This window comes from Capricornis sumatraensis, chromosome 1, assembly GCF_032405125.1.
Source record: "Capricornis sumatraensis isolate serow.1 chromosome 1, serow.2, whole genome shotgun sequence".
NCBI classification, from domain to species: domain Eukaryota; kingdom Metazoa; phylum Chordata; class Mammalia; order Artiodactyla; family Bovidae; genus Capricornis; species Capricornis sumatraensis.
The window spans coordinates 33,018,116-33,031,903 of record NC_091069.1 but is presented as its reverse complement, the minus strand read 5'-3'; the positions used below and the strand labels follow the sequence as shown (position 1 = coordinate 33,031,903).

The window sequence follows — 13,788 nt, the reverse complement described above, 5'->3', positions numbered from 1 at the left end:
TTGCTCACTTTTTGTCAGATTACTGATGGAGCTAATGACCAGCTAATTAATATCTATATTTTTCATTATAGTTGTTATAGAAGTGATCACTACAACTGTGTAGAAAGGATCAATTACTGATTACTTTTGACCTTTCTCTTAAAGATTTCCATGAACAGAGACCCCATTTTTCTGAAAGAGTCAAAATCACTTGAGCACTTTAAAACATATCTGTTATCAGTACTTTTTTTAAAAGAATAATTTAGATTTATGTTCCCTACTCTCCAACTTTTTAAAGTAGATATTATCAACAGTGCTACCTCTATTATTACGTTACTTTTTTTTTTAATATGAGCAGTCACTGCTATACCTACACATGCTGTCATATTTTATGAGCAACAAAAACTTTGAACACTGTACACATGTGAACAGAGTTCAGTACTGTTTATCCCTCTTTCTATTAAGCCCAGTAGGCACAACCAAAAAGCAGAAGTTCTGGGTGGATTCTGATGGGTAAATCCCTCTTCTCCCACTCATATGCCCAAGACTGTGATAAGTATTCGGAGAAGGCAGTGGCACCCCACTCCAGTACTCTTGCCTGGAAAATCCCATGGACGGAGGAGCCTGGTAGGCTGCAGTCCATGGGGTCGCTAAGAGTCGGACACGACTGAGCGACTTCACTTTCACGCACTGGAGAAGGAAATGGCAACCCACTCCAGTGTTCTTTACTGGAGAATCCCAGGGACGGGGGAGCCTGGTGGGCTGCCGTCTATGGGGTCGCACAGAGTCGGACGTGACTGAAGTGACTTAGCAGCAGCAGCAGTGATAAGTATTAGATGTCTTCTAACACTTTTCCTTCCCCTCTTCCTATACTTCTAAGGCTTAAGAGGTCTTATACTTCAAATATACTCTTTCCACTTATTCTTTGATGTCCTGGGTATTAAAGAATTAACAGGAAACAGCACAACTGAAATGACTTAGCAGCAGCCTGTCTCAGGCACAGGTTTTAAGATGGCCTACCAAGCACATTCATTGTTCTCTACTGATGGAGTGGGAAGGATTGAGGTGTTGGTTGGTAGTATATGAAAATAAATGGCATATTCAGAGCAGCCTAGTCTTTGGCTTATTGAGTGTCTTGTTGCTAGGGCACTAGACTCATACAGTTTCTGGAACAATTAGAAAACTGACAACTCCAAAAATAGCTCCCTACCTTTTCACTGGAACCTCAAAATGTCTTTAAGGAGGGCCATAGCTGTTCATTATGCTGTTAAAGCTAAAAGGACTAAAACACAAGTTGTCTCAGAGAAAGTGAAAGCGAAAGTCGCTCAGTTGTGTCCAACTCTCTGTGACCCATGGACTACACAGTCCATGGAATTCTCCAGGCCAGAATACTGGAGTGGGTAGCCTTTCCCTTCTCGAGGGGATCTTCCCAACCCAGGGATCAAACCCACGTCTCCCACATTAAATAAAACCTAAGTAATAAAATGTTCAGTGTCATTATTTACCAAAAGCATATGACTGTTTTTTTCCAGTGGAGAAAAAAGTTTATAAAAAATCTATAGGGAATATTTGGAGCTGGAAGGGAGTGATACAAGGAAAATCCAGAGAAAAAGCCCACTTAAACTCAGCTGCGTACTGGAAACTATATGGAGTGGGATGCAAAGTGTGTATGTTTCAACTTACGGCACTTAGGGAGTTCTCCCTTACAGGGAGGAATTTGGGGAGATTTCTGTTACTTTCACATGATAGTATTACTCCTTCATGACTCTGTCATGATTTGCCAGTAGTGGAAAGCTGCAAATAACATATTCCTATTGAACATCTCTTTTTTTTGATATATTGTAGGTGAGTTTACACCGGAGATGCAGGTGAGAATTCGACAAGAGATTGAGAAGGAGAAAAAAGTAGAGCCGTGGAAAGAACAATTCTTTGAAAGCTACTATGGTCAGAGGTAATATCAAGACAGATTTTGTAAACCAAATGTTAATTCCTATACATATGTCATGTGTTACTTCATCTAACTACTTTCCCAGGAATTCTAGTCTGCAATTTTCTTCTATTTTTTTACCAAGAAAATTATTTTCTTTTTATAATTCTTAGGTACACAGAATTGGATTTCTCATAATCTTCAACTCTTAACACATTGCCATTATAGATGGTATGGTTTCTTAAAAAAAAGATTTTATTTTCTTGAATTAGAGTCCTTTCTTTTTAAGTTCTATACTTTTTTTTTTTTTTAACTGTAGGCAGTTATCCCACAAAAGGATAACTTATCCAGAATCACTAAGGAATCCTATAATACATGCCATAATATTCAACATGTAATTAAACAGCCTCTCTTCTCTAAAAGACACTCTGGGAGATACACATAGCTGAATCAAGATACAGACCCTTTTCTCAAGGCACTATGGTGCGTCTTGTTTTTTCCTTAACAGAATCTTAATGGGAGGATTCCCTAGTAGTCCAGTGGTTAGCACTCAGCACTTTTACTGCGATGGCGCAGATTCAAGCCCTGGTTGGGGAACTAAGATCCCACAAGCCACGAAGCATCCCCCCCAAAAAAACTTAATGGGAACACTTAATAGATGACAATGGGGCTGTATTGTTTGAAATAGAATTGAATACCCAGAGTCTTAATTGTCTGTTAGTTTCTCTTCCTTCCTTATGTATACCTAATGGACTGCATAATCATAGCTTGAGAACAAACAGCTCTTTTCCTTATCTTCCTATCCTTATCCCCTTTGTGGTCATTTCAGAAGTGATTCTTAATGAAATGAAGAGCCCAGTACACTGATTTTTTTACCTTCTTGGTGTGAGCTTTGAGCTGTTCTACAGAAATCAAAGTGAATACATTTAGACCATGATCACAGGTGGCAGTTAATTCTGTAAATATTGTTCATTCCAAGAGTTACAGCCATTCTTGGGTCTTTCTGTTTTTAGCTGTTACTTTCTGCCAGCTTTTTGGGAAGGACTACATTTGATTATTGTACAAATTTGTCCTTAGCCATTCCATCTCAGGGGTACAGGACTGATTATTTGAAGTCACCAAAGAGGACTATGTTATTTTTACTTGTACATTATTCTGAGACATTAGAGGAAATCTGTAGTGAACCCTCCAGGAAGTCCTACTTGGCCTTCATTCCCAGGATAACTCGGAGGCACTTAATCTCAGAATTTTAGAGCTATACCAAGTAAAATTTAAACAGACTTTTCAAAAATTCAGTTTTCATTTTCAACCTCTGGAGATTAGTCATCTCTCCTACTGTCTCCTCTGGTTTCCTTAGATTTCTTGGGCCAGCCTTTCTACGGGTACTTCAGAACAAAGCTGTTCAATTCAGTCACTCAGTCGTGTCTGACTCTTTACAGTTCCATGGACTGCAGTACACCATGCTTCCCTGTCCATCACCAACTCCCGGAGCTTACTCAAACTCATGTCCATTGCGTCAGTGATGCCATCCAACCATCTCATCCTCTGTTGTCCCCTTCTCCTCCTGCCTTCAATCTTTCCCAGCATCAGGGGCTTTACCAGTGAGTCAGTTCTTCGCATTAGGTGGCCAAAGTATTGGAGCTTCAGCTTCAGCATCAGTCCTTCCAATGAATATTCAGGACTGATTTCCTTTAGGATGGACTGGTTTGATCTCCTTGCTGTCCAAGCTGATTACAGTCCAAACCCACAATCCTATGGGACATGGGTCTTTGGCTTCTTTCACTACTCTGTGGGAAGTCTGTGGTGTATGCCTGTAGACAGAGTAGCTCCTTTGTAAGCAGAAGTAATAATAATAATTAACATTACAGTGAGGTTTTATTATGTCCTAGGTACACTGTTCTAAGTACTTTACATGCATTAGTTGCTCATCCTAGCAACACTGAAGTGATTAGCCTCAGTGTACTATTAAAGAAATGAGGTGGTTGGATAGCATGACCAATTCAATGAACATGAATTTGAGCAAACTCAGGGAGATAGTGAAGGACAGGGAAGCCTGACATGCTGCAGTCCATGGGTTTGCCAAGAGTCGAACATGACTTAGTGACTAAACAACAACACTGTTAAAGAAACTGAGACAGAGGGGCTACTCACTTACTTAATATCACATGGATAGTAGGTATCAGAGCCAGGATTTGAATCTAGGTGCTCTAGTTCCAGACCTTTCACTAATATTAATAATAGTGATGATAATATATAAAGACTACTGGCTAAGTACCACAGATTCTTCCAGATATTGCCATATACATTATCTCATAATATATTCAGTAACATAGGCGATTTCTCAACTACAGTATTTTTTTCTTGCACCCTTTAGTTCTGGCCTGAGTCTTGAAGATTCAAAGAAATTGACAGCTTCACCCAATGATCCCAAAGTAAAGAAAACCCCAGCTGAGCAACCAAAATCTACGCTTCCTTCAGAGGCCTCACCTGTCAGTGTAGTCCCAGTAATTCCCCAGTTAGAATCTAAAGAAGAAGTACTGCAGATGCCATCACCAGTCAGAAAAGAAGAGCATGAAAGCCAAGAGAAGACACAGCCACACTCCACAGAGCCCCTTCTTTCCCCGGCTACCAATACAAATGAGCTTAGCAGCATTCCTCCCATCAAGTGCCCGAAGGATGAGGCTCTTGTGGAGCAAAAGCCAGTTGCCTCTGCTGAACAGGAATCTGAGAAAGAGAATCATCTCACTACACCTTCAAATTATAATAAAAATGAAAGCCAGGAAGCTTTAGTTACTTCCCTGAGCAAACCCAAGAGTCCTGGGGTAGAAACAACAGTAATGAAGCCCACAGTAGAAGCAGGTCCACAGGAGACAACTATGAAAGAGCCTCCATCAACTCTGGCTGATCACAGCCCAGAAAGCCTCAAGAGGAAATCTTCTCTCACCCAAGAAGAGGCCCCGACAAGCTGGGAGAAAAGGCCGCGTGTCACTGAGCATCGCCAGCACCAGCAGCCATTTCAGGTCTCCCCACAGCCCTTTCTCAGTAGAGGGGACAGGTTCCAGGTGCGGAGAGTACCACCCCTCAAGGTAAGAAAGGAAGAATTGAAGAAGAGAGATGGTCTGAACAAGGTTTTAGTTTTGCCTACTAAATTTCAAGTGTTTGTGATGTTTCTTAATGTGGAAGCAGTGGTATGTATTTGATATGTGTGTAACCATGGTCATACATGAGTAAAATTATTAAGAAACAGGCATTTAGAAGTGCAGCCTTACAGATCTTTATTGGGATTTGAATACTTATTCAAATATCTGAGAATCTAATGTAATCCACTTCCACCCACCCTCCCTGCTGGCTCCTCTTGTATTTTAAGACAATTATGGAATGTATTCTGTTAAGTATAATAGCAAACAGGAGGAGGTCATTGATGTAAGAGGTCATGTATCTTTGTATCAAGAGCCATGATGTTTAAGTGTGCCTTGACCCTTTTCTTGCTGCCATAGCTGATGAGATGTTTTGAGGGTCTGAACTCTTTTTTAGTTCTGTCCTTTTATAGGAAATGTGTGTGGCCGCCATGAATCTCCCTCTCTTGAGGGATTTTTAGTAAGATGGTATAGCCTAAGCTCTGCTGCTTTGGATATGTGATTAACTTGTGCTTTAGCCATATATTGCTGTGTATCAAGATCTTTTAAATTTCTGTAGCAGTGTCACTACCTTCGTGTGTACTTGGTCTTGTGCCTAACATCAGTTTTCAGTTCTTTCTTCATTTCATTAATCATATCTAGTGACTTAATGTTTTTTATTAATAGTATTTATTAGTATTATTGTGTCTGCATGAACTCCAGCACTGGGTATTCATTCACATTGGAATATAAGTTAAAAAATAAGCCAAATAGAAACACGTTTTTCTTAACTTAGGTAAACCGAAGTCCTACTGGAAATAACCCTTGAAATACTCTGTTAGAAGTACTTGACCTGTTTCATGCACTATGAGACTCTGCTCCTCTTTGCTTCTTTTTGCTAATACTATGCTGTTCTTAATTTTAAATTTTGTGGTTTCAGCACTCAGGACTCTCCTTTTTCCTTTTCCTTTTTTTGATATTTTTCTACCATTAGGATACACTCTCATGCTTTGCTGGAGATTTTCATTTTATAATAATCACTCATTCTTCTTTAAAAATATGAGAAACCTTTCTTTGAAGCTTATCTTATCTCTAGACCTGAGAGCTGGGTTACAGTTTAGGTTTTACTTTATATAAATGACACTGGGTAAGAACCATCATTTCTGTTTCCACATCTTTCTGCTAATCCAAAGAGGCTCTGCACTGAAAACTTAAATCTTTTGTGACCAAATTTATGTTACTTAACTTTCTTCCTTTCTTTTTTTCACTCCTGCCTCATTTCAAAGCTTTCTAGCAGAAGTGACTTTAGTATTATAATTCTCTTACCTTAGACCTTATCCAAATCCCTCTTTCTGAGACGAAGCTTAATGTAATTTTAGAACAAATCTTTTAAACAAAACTTAAGTAGAAAAACAAAATTTGAATTTTATTATCAATCTCTTGTATAAAATTACGTGTGCACATGTATCTATCCTACATATATATATAATATAAAACATATATATATACAGCTACAGACAGAGATAGAAAACTCAGACATACATTGTATATTACAGTTATAACAGAAAGAATCTAATTCCTTTTCTATACAAGGAGAGAGGGCTTCTCAGTAAGTTAAGTTGTTGCGGTTGTTATCAACGCCTAGAAACCTTGTGTGGTTTTCATAATTAAAAAAAAAAGTATTGCATCTCATTTATTCTACATAAACAGATAATAGGACTAGTTACATAAATAACTGAAATTATTTTTAAGCATTAAAAAATTTTATTTTAACCGCTTTGAAGGATTATCCTTATTTCATCAACATGTTATTGATGATTTTCAGTCATTATGATAGATATCATTTATTGTACTGAATATCTTGTTATTCTCAAGGTTATTCTGATGTAAGATGGTTTGTTCCTAATCCTATATATGATTCCTCTAAACAACTGTGCTTTTTACTTCTTGTTTTTAATTTTCTAGTTTCATCTGTTTTTTCTCCCTATTAATTGTCTGTTCCAGATGGTATTACTAAAGGGTAATAACGACTTTACTCTGGGCAGCTTCTGAAATACTGTGTGCAGTTGGATGTAAAACAGATTCAACTTTGAGACAGAGGTTCAATATATCTCAAGATGAGAAATATGTGGGCTTTATGACAAGTGTTACACAAATCCCATAGGTCTAACTTCTGAAAGAGAGAGAGTTTTTCAGGACTGCTGACCTTTTCAGAAATGAGTATTGCCAGTAATGCAAAATCCTTAGTGACTTTATTACTCTCAATTAAGGAGTTCCAGAAAGATGCATTATCTTTGGGCTCAGTGGCTTAGTTTTTTTAGTTAAATGTCCTAGAATATCTGTAACCATTATTTTCTGTTTTTAACTTTACCAACTATTAGAAGGTTTAAGATTGGTGCATCCTGATGCGTTCCAATAGAGTTCAAAGTATTGTTTTGAACAGAAGTCAGAGTCTTTTCAAGTATATTTTATGATATGAAAATCAGTGGCTTCAGACCTAATGATGCATTCAGAATCTCCTCACAAGGTTTTTAGAAATGCATTTTTTCTCTAGGAGTTCTAATTTTCAATTTTAGGGATAGGACTTAGAGCACATATATTTTTTTAAAGCTCCACAAATAAATATAATGCCAGCAGGCGGTGAGAATGACTTCGGTTCATAGTGTAGCCAATATGTACGTACTCCCTCTTGGGTGGGTGGGGTGGGTTACACATTGTCTTTCTTCTGGTGCTATCCAGAGGCCTCTGTACTTTGAGATAATTCAGCCTATATGCTTAGCTGTACATGTGTGAGTGTGTAAAAGAGAACAAGAAATTTTCCCTGGACCTCGTAGTAAAGCCAAGAAATAAAAGACAGGCTTCCCAGGTGGCTCACTGGTAAAGAATCCTCCTGCCAATGCAGGGGACACAGGTTTGATCCTGGGATTGGGAAGACCCCCTGGAGGAGAAAATGGCGACCTACTCCAGTATTCTTGCCTGGGAAATCCCATGGACAGAGGAGCCTGGTGGGCTACAGTCCATGGGGTCGCAAAGAGGTGGACATGACTTCGTGACTAAACAGCAACAATAGTGTGCTACTTTATTTTTTCTATTTCTCTTTTCTTGCTATTACGCACATTTTAAAATACGGATATCATAGAAAGGTCTGTATGTTAAATGATCAGCTGTTCTGAGTAGTAGTGACATTAAGACAGAATTGTGTTGAGAAAAGAGTTTTGTGACTGAGTGGGAGTGAATGTCAACGGAGGAAAGTCTTTGGCACCAGTAGAGGAGGTGAAAAGACCCTAGAGACGGACCTGTGTGGCTGTCTCCATGGGTTGGTCTCTTAGCCACAGGCCTCCCGTCCTTGTGATAGCGTTCACCCTATTCTGAGAATTTGTGTTAGTGAAGTTTTGTTACTCTTAAAAGCTAAGCTCTGTTGTTTTTTTTCCCCTTAATTCTTTCAGATCCCGGTCTCCAGAATCTCTCCCATGCCGTTTCCTACATCGCAGGTCTCTCCCAGGGCTCGTTTTCCAATCTCCATCACTAGTCCTAACAGAACAGGAGCCAGAACCCTTGCAGACATCAAAGCAAAAGCCCAGCTTGTCAAAGCACAGAGGGCAGCTGCCGCCGCCGCAGCCGCAGCCGCTGCTGCCGCCTCAGTTGGAGGGACCATTCCAGGACCTGGCCCAGGCGGTGGACAGGGTCCAGGGGAGGGGGGTGAAAGGAGAACTGCTAGAGGAGGGGATCCTGACTCAGACAGAGTCAGTGAGCCTGGCAAGGGCCCCGCACTGGAACTGGCAGGAACTGGAAGCAGGGGAGGTCCGAGAGAGCTTTTACCCGCTGGGCCAGACACTCAGCCCCAGTCTGAGACCAGGACCGCAGGCCAGCCACAGCCTCATAGTGGCCCTGGAGCACAACTACAGCAAACCCCCTCAGTGCCTCCCGCATCTGCCGTCGGTGGAGCATGTGCCGGTGTCCCCTCACCAGCCCACATTCATGCACTCCCGCCAGCTTTAGGAAAATTAAGTAATGAAAAACTAAATCCCCCCAGGGCAACAGGCATGGTGGCCTCTCCTAGTCAGCCCCAAGCGTCCAGTAACAGTAGGCAGGAGAAAGCACCTCCAGCTCCAGCAGATCCTGCTCTGATCACGGGTGCCTTGCCTGTTCATTTTGCAGCCGCTGGCGCAGTGGAGCCTAAAGTGGGTTCTAGTAAGAATGCCCCAAATCCTCCGGCCTCAGCAGAGATACGTGCTAGCGTTTCAGTGGATACAACTGCCTCCCCTTTAACATCTCTGTTAACAACAGGCACTTTAGAGAAGCTCCCTGTGCCCCAGGTCAGCGTAACCACAGCGCCTACCGCATCAGCTCCATCCTTGAGCACTTTGCCGGCAGCTTCTAGCCTTAAAACTCCGGGAACTTCTTCACATATGAATGGACCCATTTCAAGGCCAAGCTCTAATATCCCTGCTAATAATCCTTTGGTAACTCAGCTGCTGCAGGGCAAAGATGTTCCCATGGAGCAAATTCTGCCTAAACCTCTCACCAAAGTTGAAATGAAAACTGTTCCACTCACTACAAAAGAGGAGAAGGGGGTAGGAGCACTCGTAGGTACCAGCGTGACAGAGAACAGCACCAGAGAGGAAGTTCATGAGAGACTGTCCCATCCAGCTGCACAGCACCTGGGTAAAACTTTGCAAAGTAAGCAGCTCCCCCAGGTTCCAAGACCCCTGCAGCTCTTTTCAGGTAAGGATCTAAGGGACTCTGGCATTGACACACACCAGTACCAAGAAGGACTCAGTAAGGCCACCCAAGATCAGATTCTTCAGACTCTCAGCCAGAGGGTTCGGAGGCAGAACATTCTCTCATTTGTGCAGCCCTCGCAGTTCAACTTTACTCACTCAGGTTTCCCGTTAGAGGACATTTCCACAAGCCAGAGGTTCATGCTGGGTTTTGCTGGCAGAAGGACATCCAAGCCTGCGATGGCAGGTCACTACTTACTTAATATTTCCACCTATGGCCGGGGTTCGGAGAGCTTTAGGAGGACCCATTCTTTGAACCCCGAAGACCGATATTGTCTGAGTAGCCCCACTGAGGCCTTGAAAATGGGATACACAGACTGTAAGAATGCAGCAGGAGATAGTAGCAGCGGGAAGGAAGATGATACTGACGAGGAAAGTACTGGTGATGAGCAAGAATCTGTCCTGGTGAAGGAGGAGCCACAGGCTTCTCAGAGTTCTGGCAAGTGTGATGCGAGTTCAGGACCCCACAGTAGAGAAACCCTGTCTACCAGTGACTGTTCAGCTAAAAAGAATGTGAAGGCAGAGACACCAGTGCCTGAGCAAACCCCTTTAAGTAAGGAGAATTACCTGTTCACTCGAGGCCAAACCTTTGACGAGAAGACCCTAGCCAGAGATTTTATTCAGGCAGCGCAGAAGCAGATGGCTCATGCAGTGAGAGGTAAGACCATGCGGAGCAGCCCAGAGCGTTTCAATTCTACATCTCTTCCTCTGCCTGCAGACAGTCCTACCCATCAGTCTCTCCTCCTTCCACCACTGCAAACCCCAAAGCTGTACGGGAGCCCCACACAGATCGGGCCAAGCTACAGAGGCATGATCAACGTCTCCACCTCATCGGACATGGACCATAACTCCTCTGTCCCAGGGATGCCCGACTGTAGTCAGGTGTCTAGCAATGTTGGTGATGTCATGTCCTTTTCAGTGACTGTCACAGCCATCCCTGCCAGCCAGGCCATGAATGCAGGCAGCCATGGCCAGACCATTCCTGTTCAGGCCTTTCCTGAGGAGAGCAGCATAGAGGACACGCCTTCCAAGTGTTACTGCCGGTTGAAAGCCATGATCATGTGCAAGGGCTGTGGAGCCTTCTGCCACGACGACTGCATCGGCCCCTCCAAACTCTGTGTCTCCTGCCTTGTTGTTCGGTAATGAGATCAGAAGGAGAGCTCTCTGTAAAGGAGACAGAAATGGGGAAGGGTTGACAGATGTGGTTTTTGCATTCTTTTGGAATCATAGAAATAAACAAGTAGGTTTCAGTTTCAGTTGTCTTAAGAGACAAGTGTTACTTAATCAGGAACACAGAGTACAGATCTTACATTTTAGAGAAAGAGCACCTTGTATAGTAAGTCCAAGTCAAGCAAGACTTTGTGAATTTGTGACAAGTTTGCACTTACAAAATCATGTAAATATGTCACATCTTGTCGTAACGTTTTCCAGGTGTTTAGGTAATGATGTATTACTTTGACTTCAGATTGCGGTTCCCCTTCATGTGACTGAAAAGTTTAATGCCACACATGGCAAAAGGCAGCAATTTCCCTTCTGCCCTTTCCTAAGAGGCCAGGGAAAGGAAGGAGTGGAGGAATGGTCTGAGGAAATGGCTGTTCATGTTGATTATGTCTTGACAGTCTGACCGCAGGCTTTACATAGATTCTTCAGCCTTTGCAGAATTTAGATTGAGGGTTTACTCAGTCCCTTTACCTAGGTGGAACCTGCTCCAGTTCTTATTTTTGGTAAGGCATTAATTTCATGCGTAGTGTTTCTGACTCTGAAAGTTCTGCGTTGGTTCTTGGTTTCCACAGGCTAGTCCTATTGCCAGGCACTCTGCTTGTGGTTTGTGAATCCCTGCCATTCCCTACTCCCACTTCTTGCCCTGAAGAGAGTGTGAACTATGAAAGAGTTGCCTCACTAGACCCCTCAGGTCACCATCCCCTGTGCAGGGCAGTGATTCCAGCAATAATCTCTGAAGATTTGGTCATTCATGGGAGCTTACAAACAAGTTTGAAATACTAGTAGAAAATTAACAGAGAAGTGTCAGTGATAGAGTGTTCTGTTGGGTAAGCAGAGTTAAGGTGCAGAAATTGTTGAAATGAATTTAAGGAACTTTAGAAGACAATTTTAACACTAGAAACAAAGTAGCCCCTCTCCCCCTCTTCTCTCCAACTTCTTACCTAATGTTCTACAGTCAGCTGTATCTACAGGTAGAAAAACTCATTAAACCACATTTGCCCCATGTTATTATATCTGTTTTGACCTCCCAGGCATTTGAGGAGCATGGAAGTCATCTTAATTATATTACTTTGAACATATATGTGTGGCATACACACTGTAAAAGTCAGACACTTTTTCCTATTTTAGAAATCATGTCCCCTGCTTTGGATTTCTGCTGTCTACACATTAAAGTTTCTAATGTAAAGGGGCTTTAGTGAATGACTAAGGGAACATCTAGAAAGGAAGATAAATCAGCTCCAAATTTTTGTTTGTTCTTTTTTTTTTGTTTCCTTTTTGTTGAATCCTATCTCTCGTAACTGAAGGATTTGTGAATACATGTGTTTAGGTCATGGTTAAAGAAGATGAAAATAAATCTATGATTTACCAGAATTTGGTATTAAAAAGTTGGGGATTGTCAGTGTGCATCGTTTGCATATGGATTTCAAATCTAATTTCATGTGTGTAGAGGACATGTGTTAGTGCCACGTAGCACAATCATCGTCGTGCTTAATATTCAGGATGTGATATATACAAAATGCAGAACAGTTTAAACTCCTTAATTAAGTCACATTCCAAATAGGGGAAAGTAGACAGTAATAATCTTAGCTTTGTCCCCATTGTACTACCCACCCCTCCCTACCTCACCTCAAATTATACATACACTCTTAATACTTTCAAACCCCACAAGAAACTATTTACTTCTGTTTTTTGTTTGTTTCTGATTTTTTTATGGTCCAGAGCAAATAGAGGATTAATATCTGTGTTCTATTTCAGCCAAGACAATTTAATGTTCTTCCAGCACACACATAGCTAACAGATAAGAAATCTGCAAGGATCCTGGGATAAGGAGCAAGTTCTCCAGCCAGTAACCAGTAGAAATCAAAAACCATGGTTCTGTTCTCAAATTGTCAGTGCCCTGGGTAATCCCAAGGAGTGTTTAAAAGACCTGTTGATAGTTAAAACTCTCCATTCCCAGCTCTCTCACTCCCCACTTTAGTGGCAGGACTGAGGGATGGCCGGCCTGCCTGCAGTAGTGACTGTTTCAGAACTGACCCTACGGTGAACTTGGAACGATCAATTTGGATTTTCAAAATGATTTTTTTCTTCACGCCTTTCCTATCATAGAGTCTCTCCTCCATAGTTCTTTTCATCAAAGGATGGACAGACTAACCAGGAAAGGAGGAAAGGCATCAGGGATTTTCAGGTCCATTTAGAGAGCAAACCATATCGTGCCTATTCATCTTAACCCAGGCCCTTGAAGAGAGGCCCTAAGCAGTACCATTCACCAGATTCTCTTTACAAATAATCCCCAGCTAATAAAATAGTAATCGTCAGTTAAGTGCACTGCCTCAATCTTGGCTAAATGAGAAAATAGATTCTGTTAGATTGGTACAAAATTGAAGGCAGTCTGTTTATCAGTTTGTTTCCAAACAGTGGTGTCACGTAGAAGGTCATCTTACAATGCTGACTGAGCTGAAAGGACAAAAATTAGAATCTGGCTCTTTCAAAAACGAGGCAATAGGAATAAGAAAACCTTTAAATTACTAGAGTATCATATCCCAGTACCTTTCAAGCAGTTTTTAATCTTAGGTTTTCAGTTACTTTCAGTTCAGTCTGGAATGTGTCTAATAAGTGCTCAGCTTGTTTTTATGGTATTAAGTTGCACTGTTTCCAGTGACTAGTCAGGCATGCTGCCTGATGCTGATGCCTCCAGGGTGTCTTTGCCTTCAGATAACCTTCCACTGTGGGTGGGTCACCTTGGGGAGATGGCATTAATGATGTA

The 13,788-nt window shown here is 41.6% G+C and overlaps 1 protein-coding gene across 1 annotated transcript in view; it reads left to right on the top strand.

Moving 5' to 3' along the window:
* Window positions 1-11,369, top strand: part of ASXL2 (ASXL transcriptional regulator 2) — a 107,319-nt gene extending 95,950 nt beyond the window's left edge. The window contains exons 11-13 of the mRNA XM_068977773.1: window positions 1,825-1,930; window positions 4,281-4,992; window positions 8,469-11,369. Of these exons, the coding sequence (XP_068833874.1) occupies window positions 1,825-1,930; window positions 4,281-4,992; window positions 8,469-10,946 (3,296 nt within the window). The 3' untranslated portion in view covers window positions 10,947-11,369. The remainder of the gene's footprint in view (window positions 1-1,824; window positions 1,931-4,280; window positions 4,993-8,468) is intronic.
* The last annotated feature ends 2,419 nt before the right edge of the window (window positions 11,370-13,788 follow it).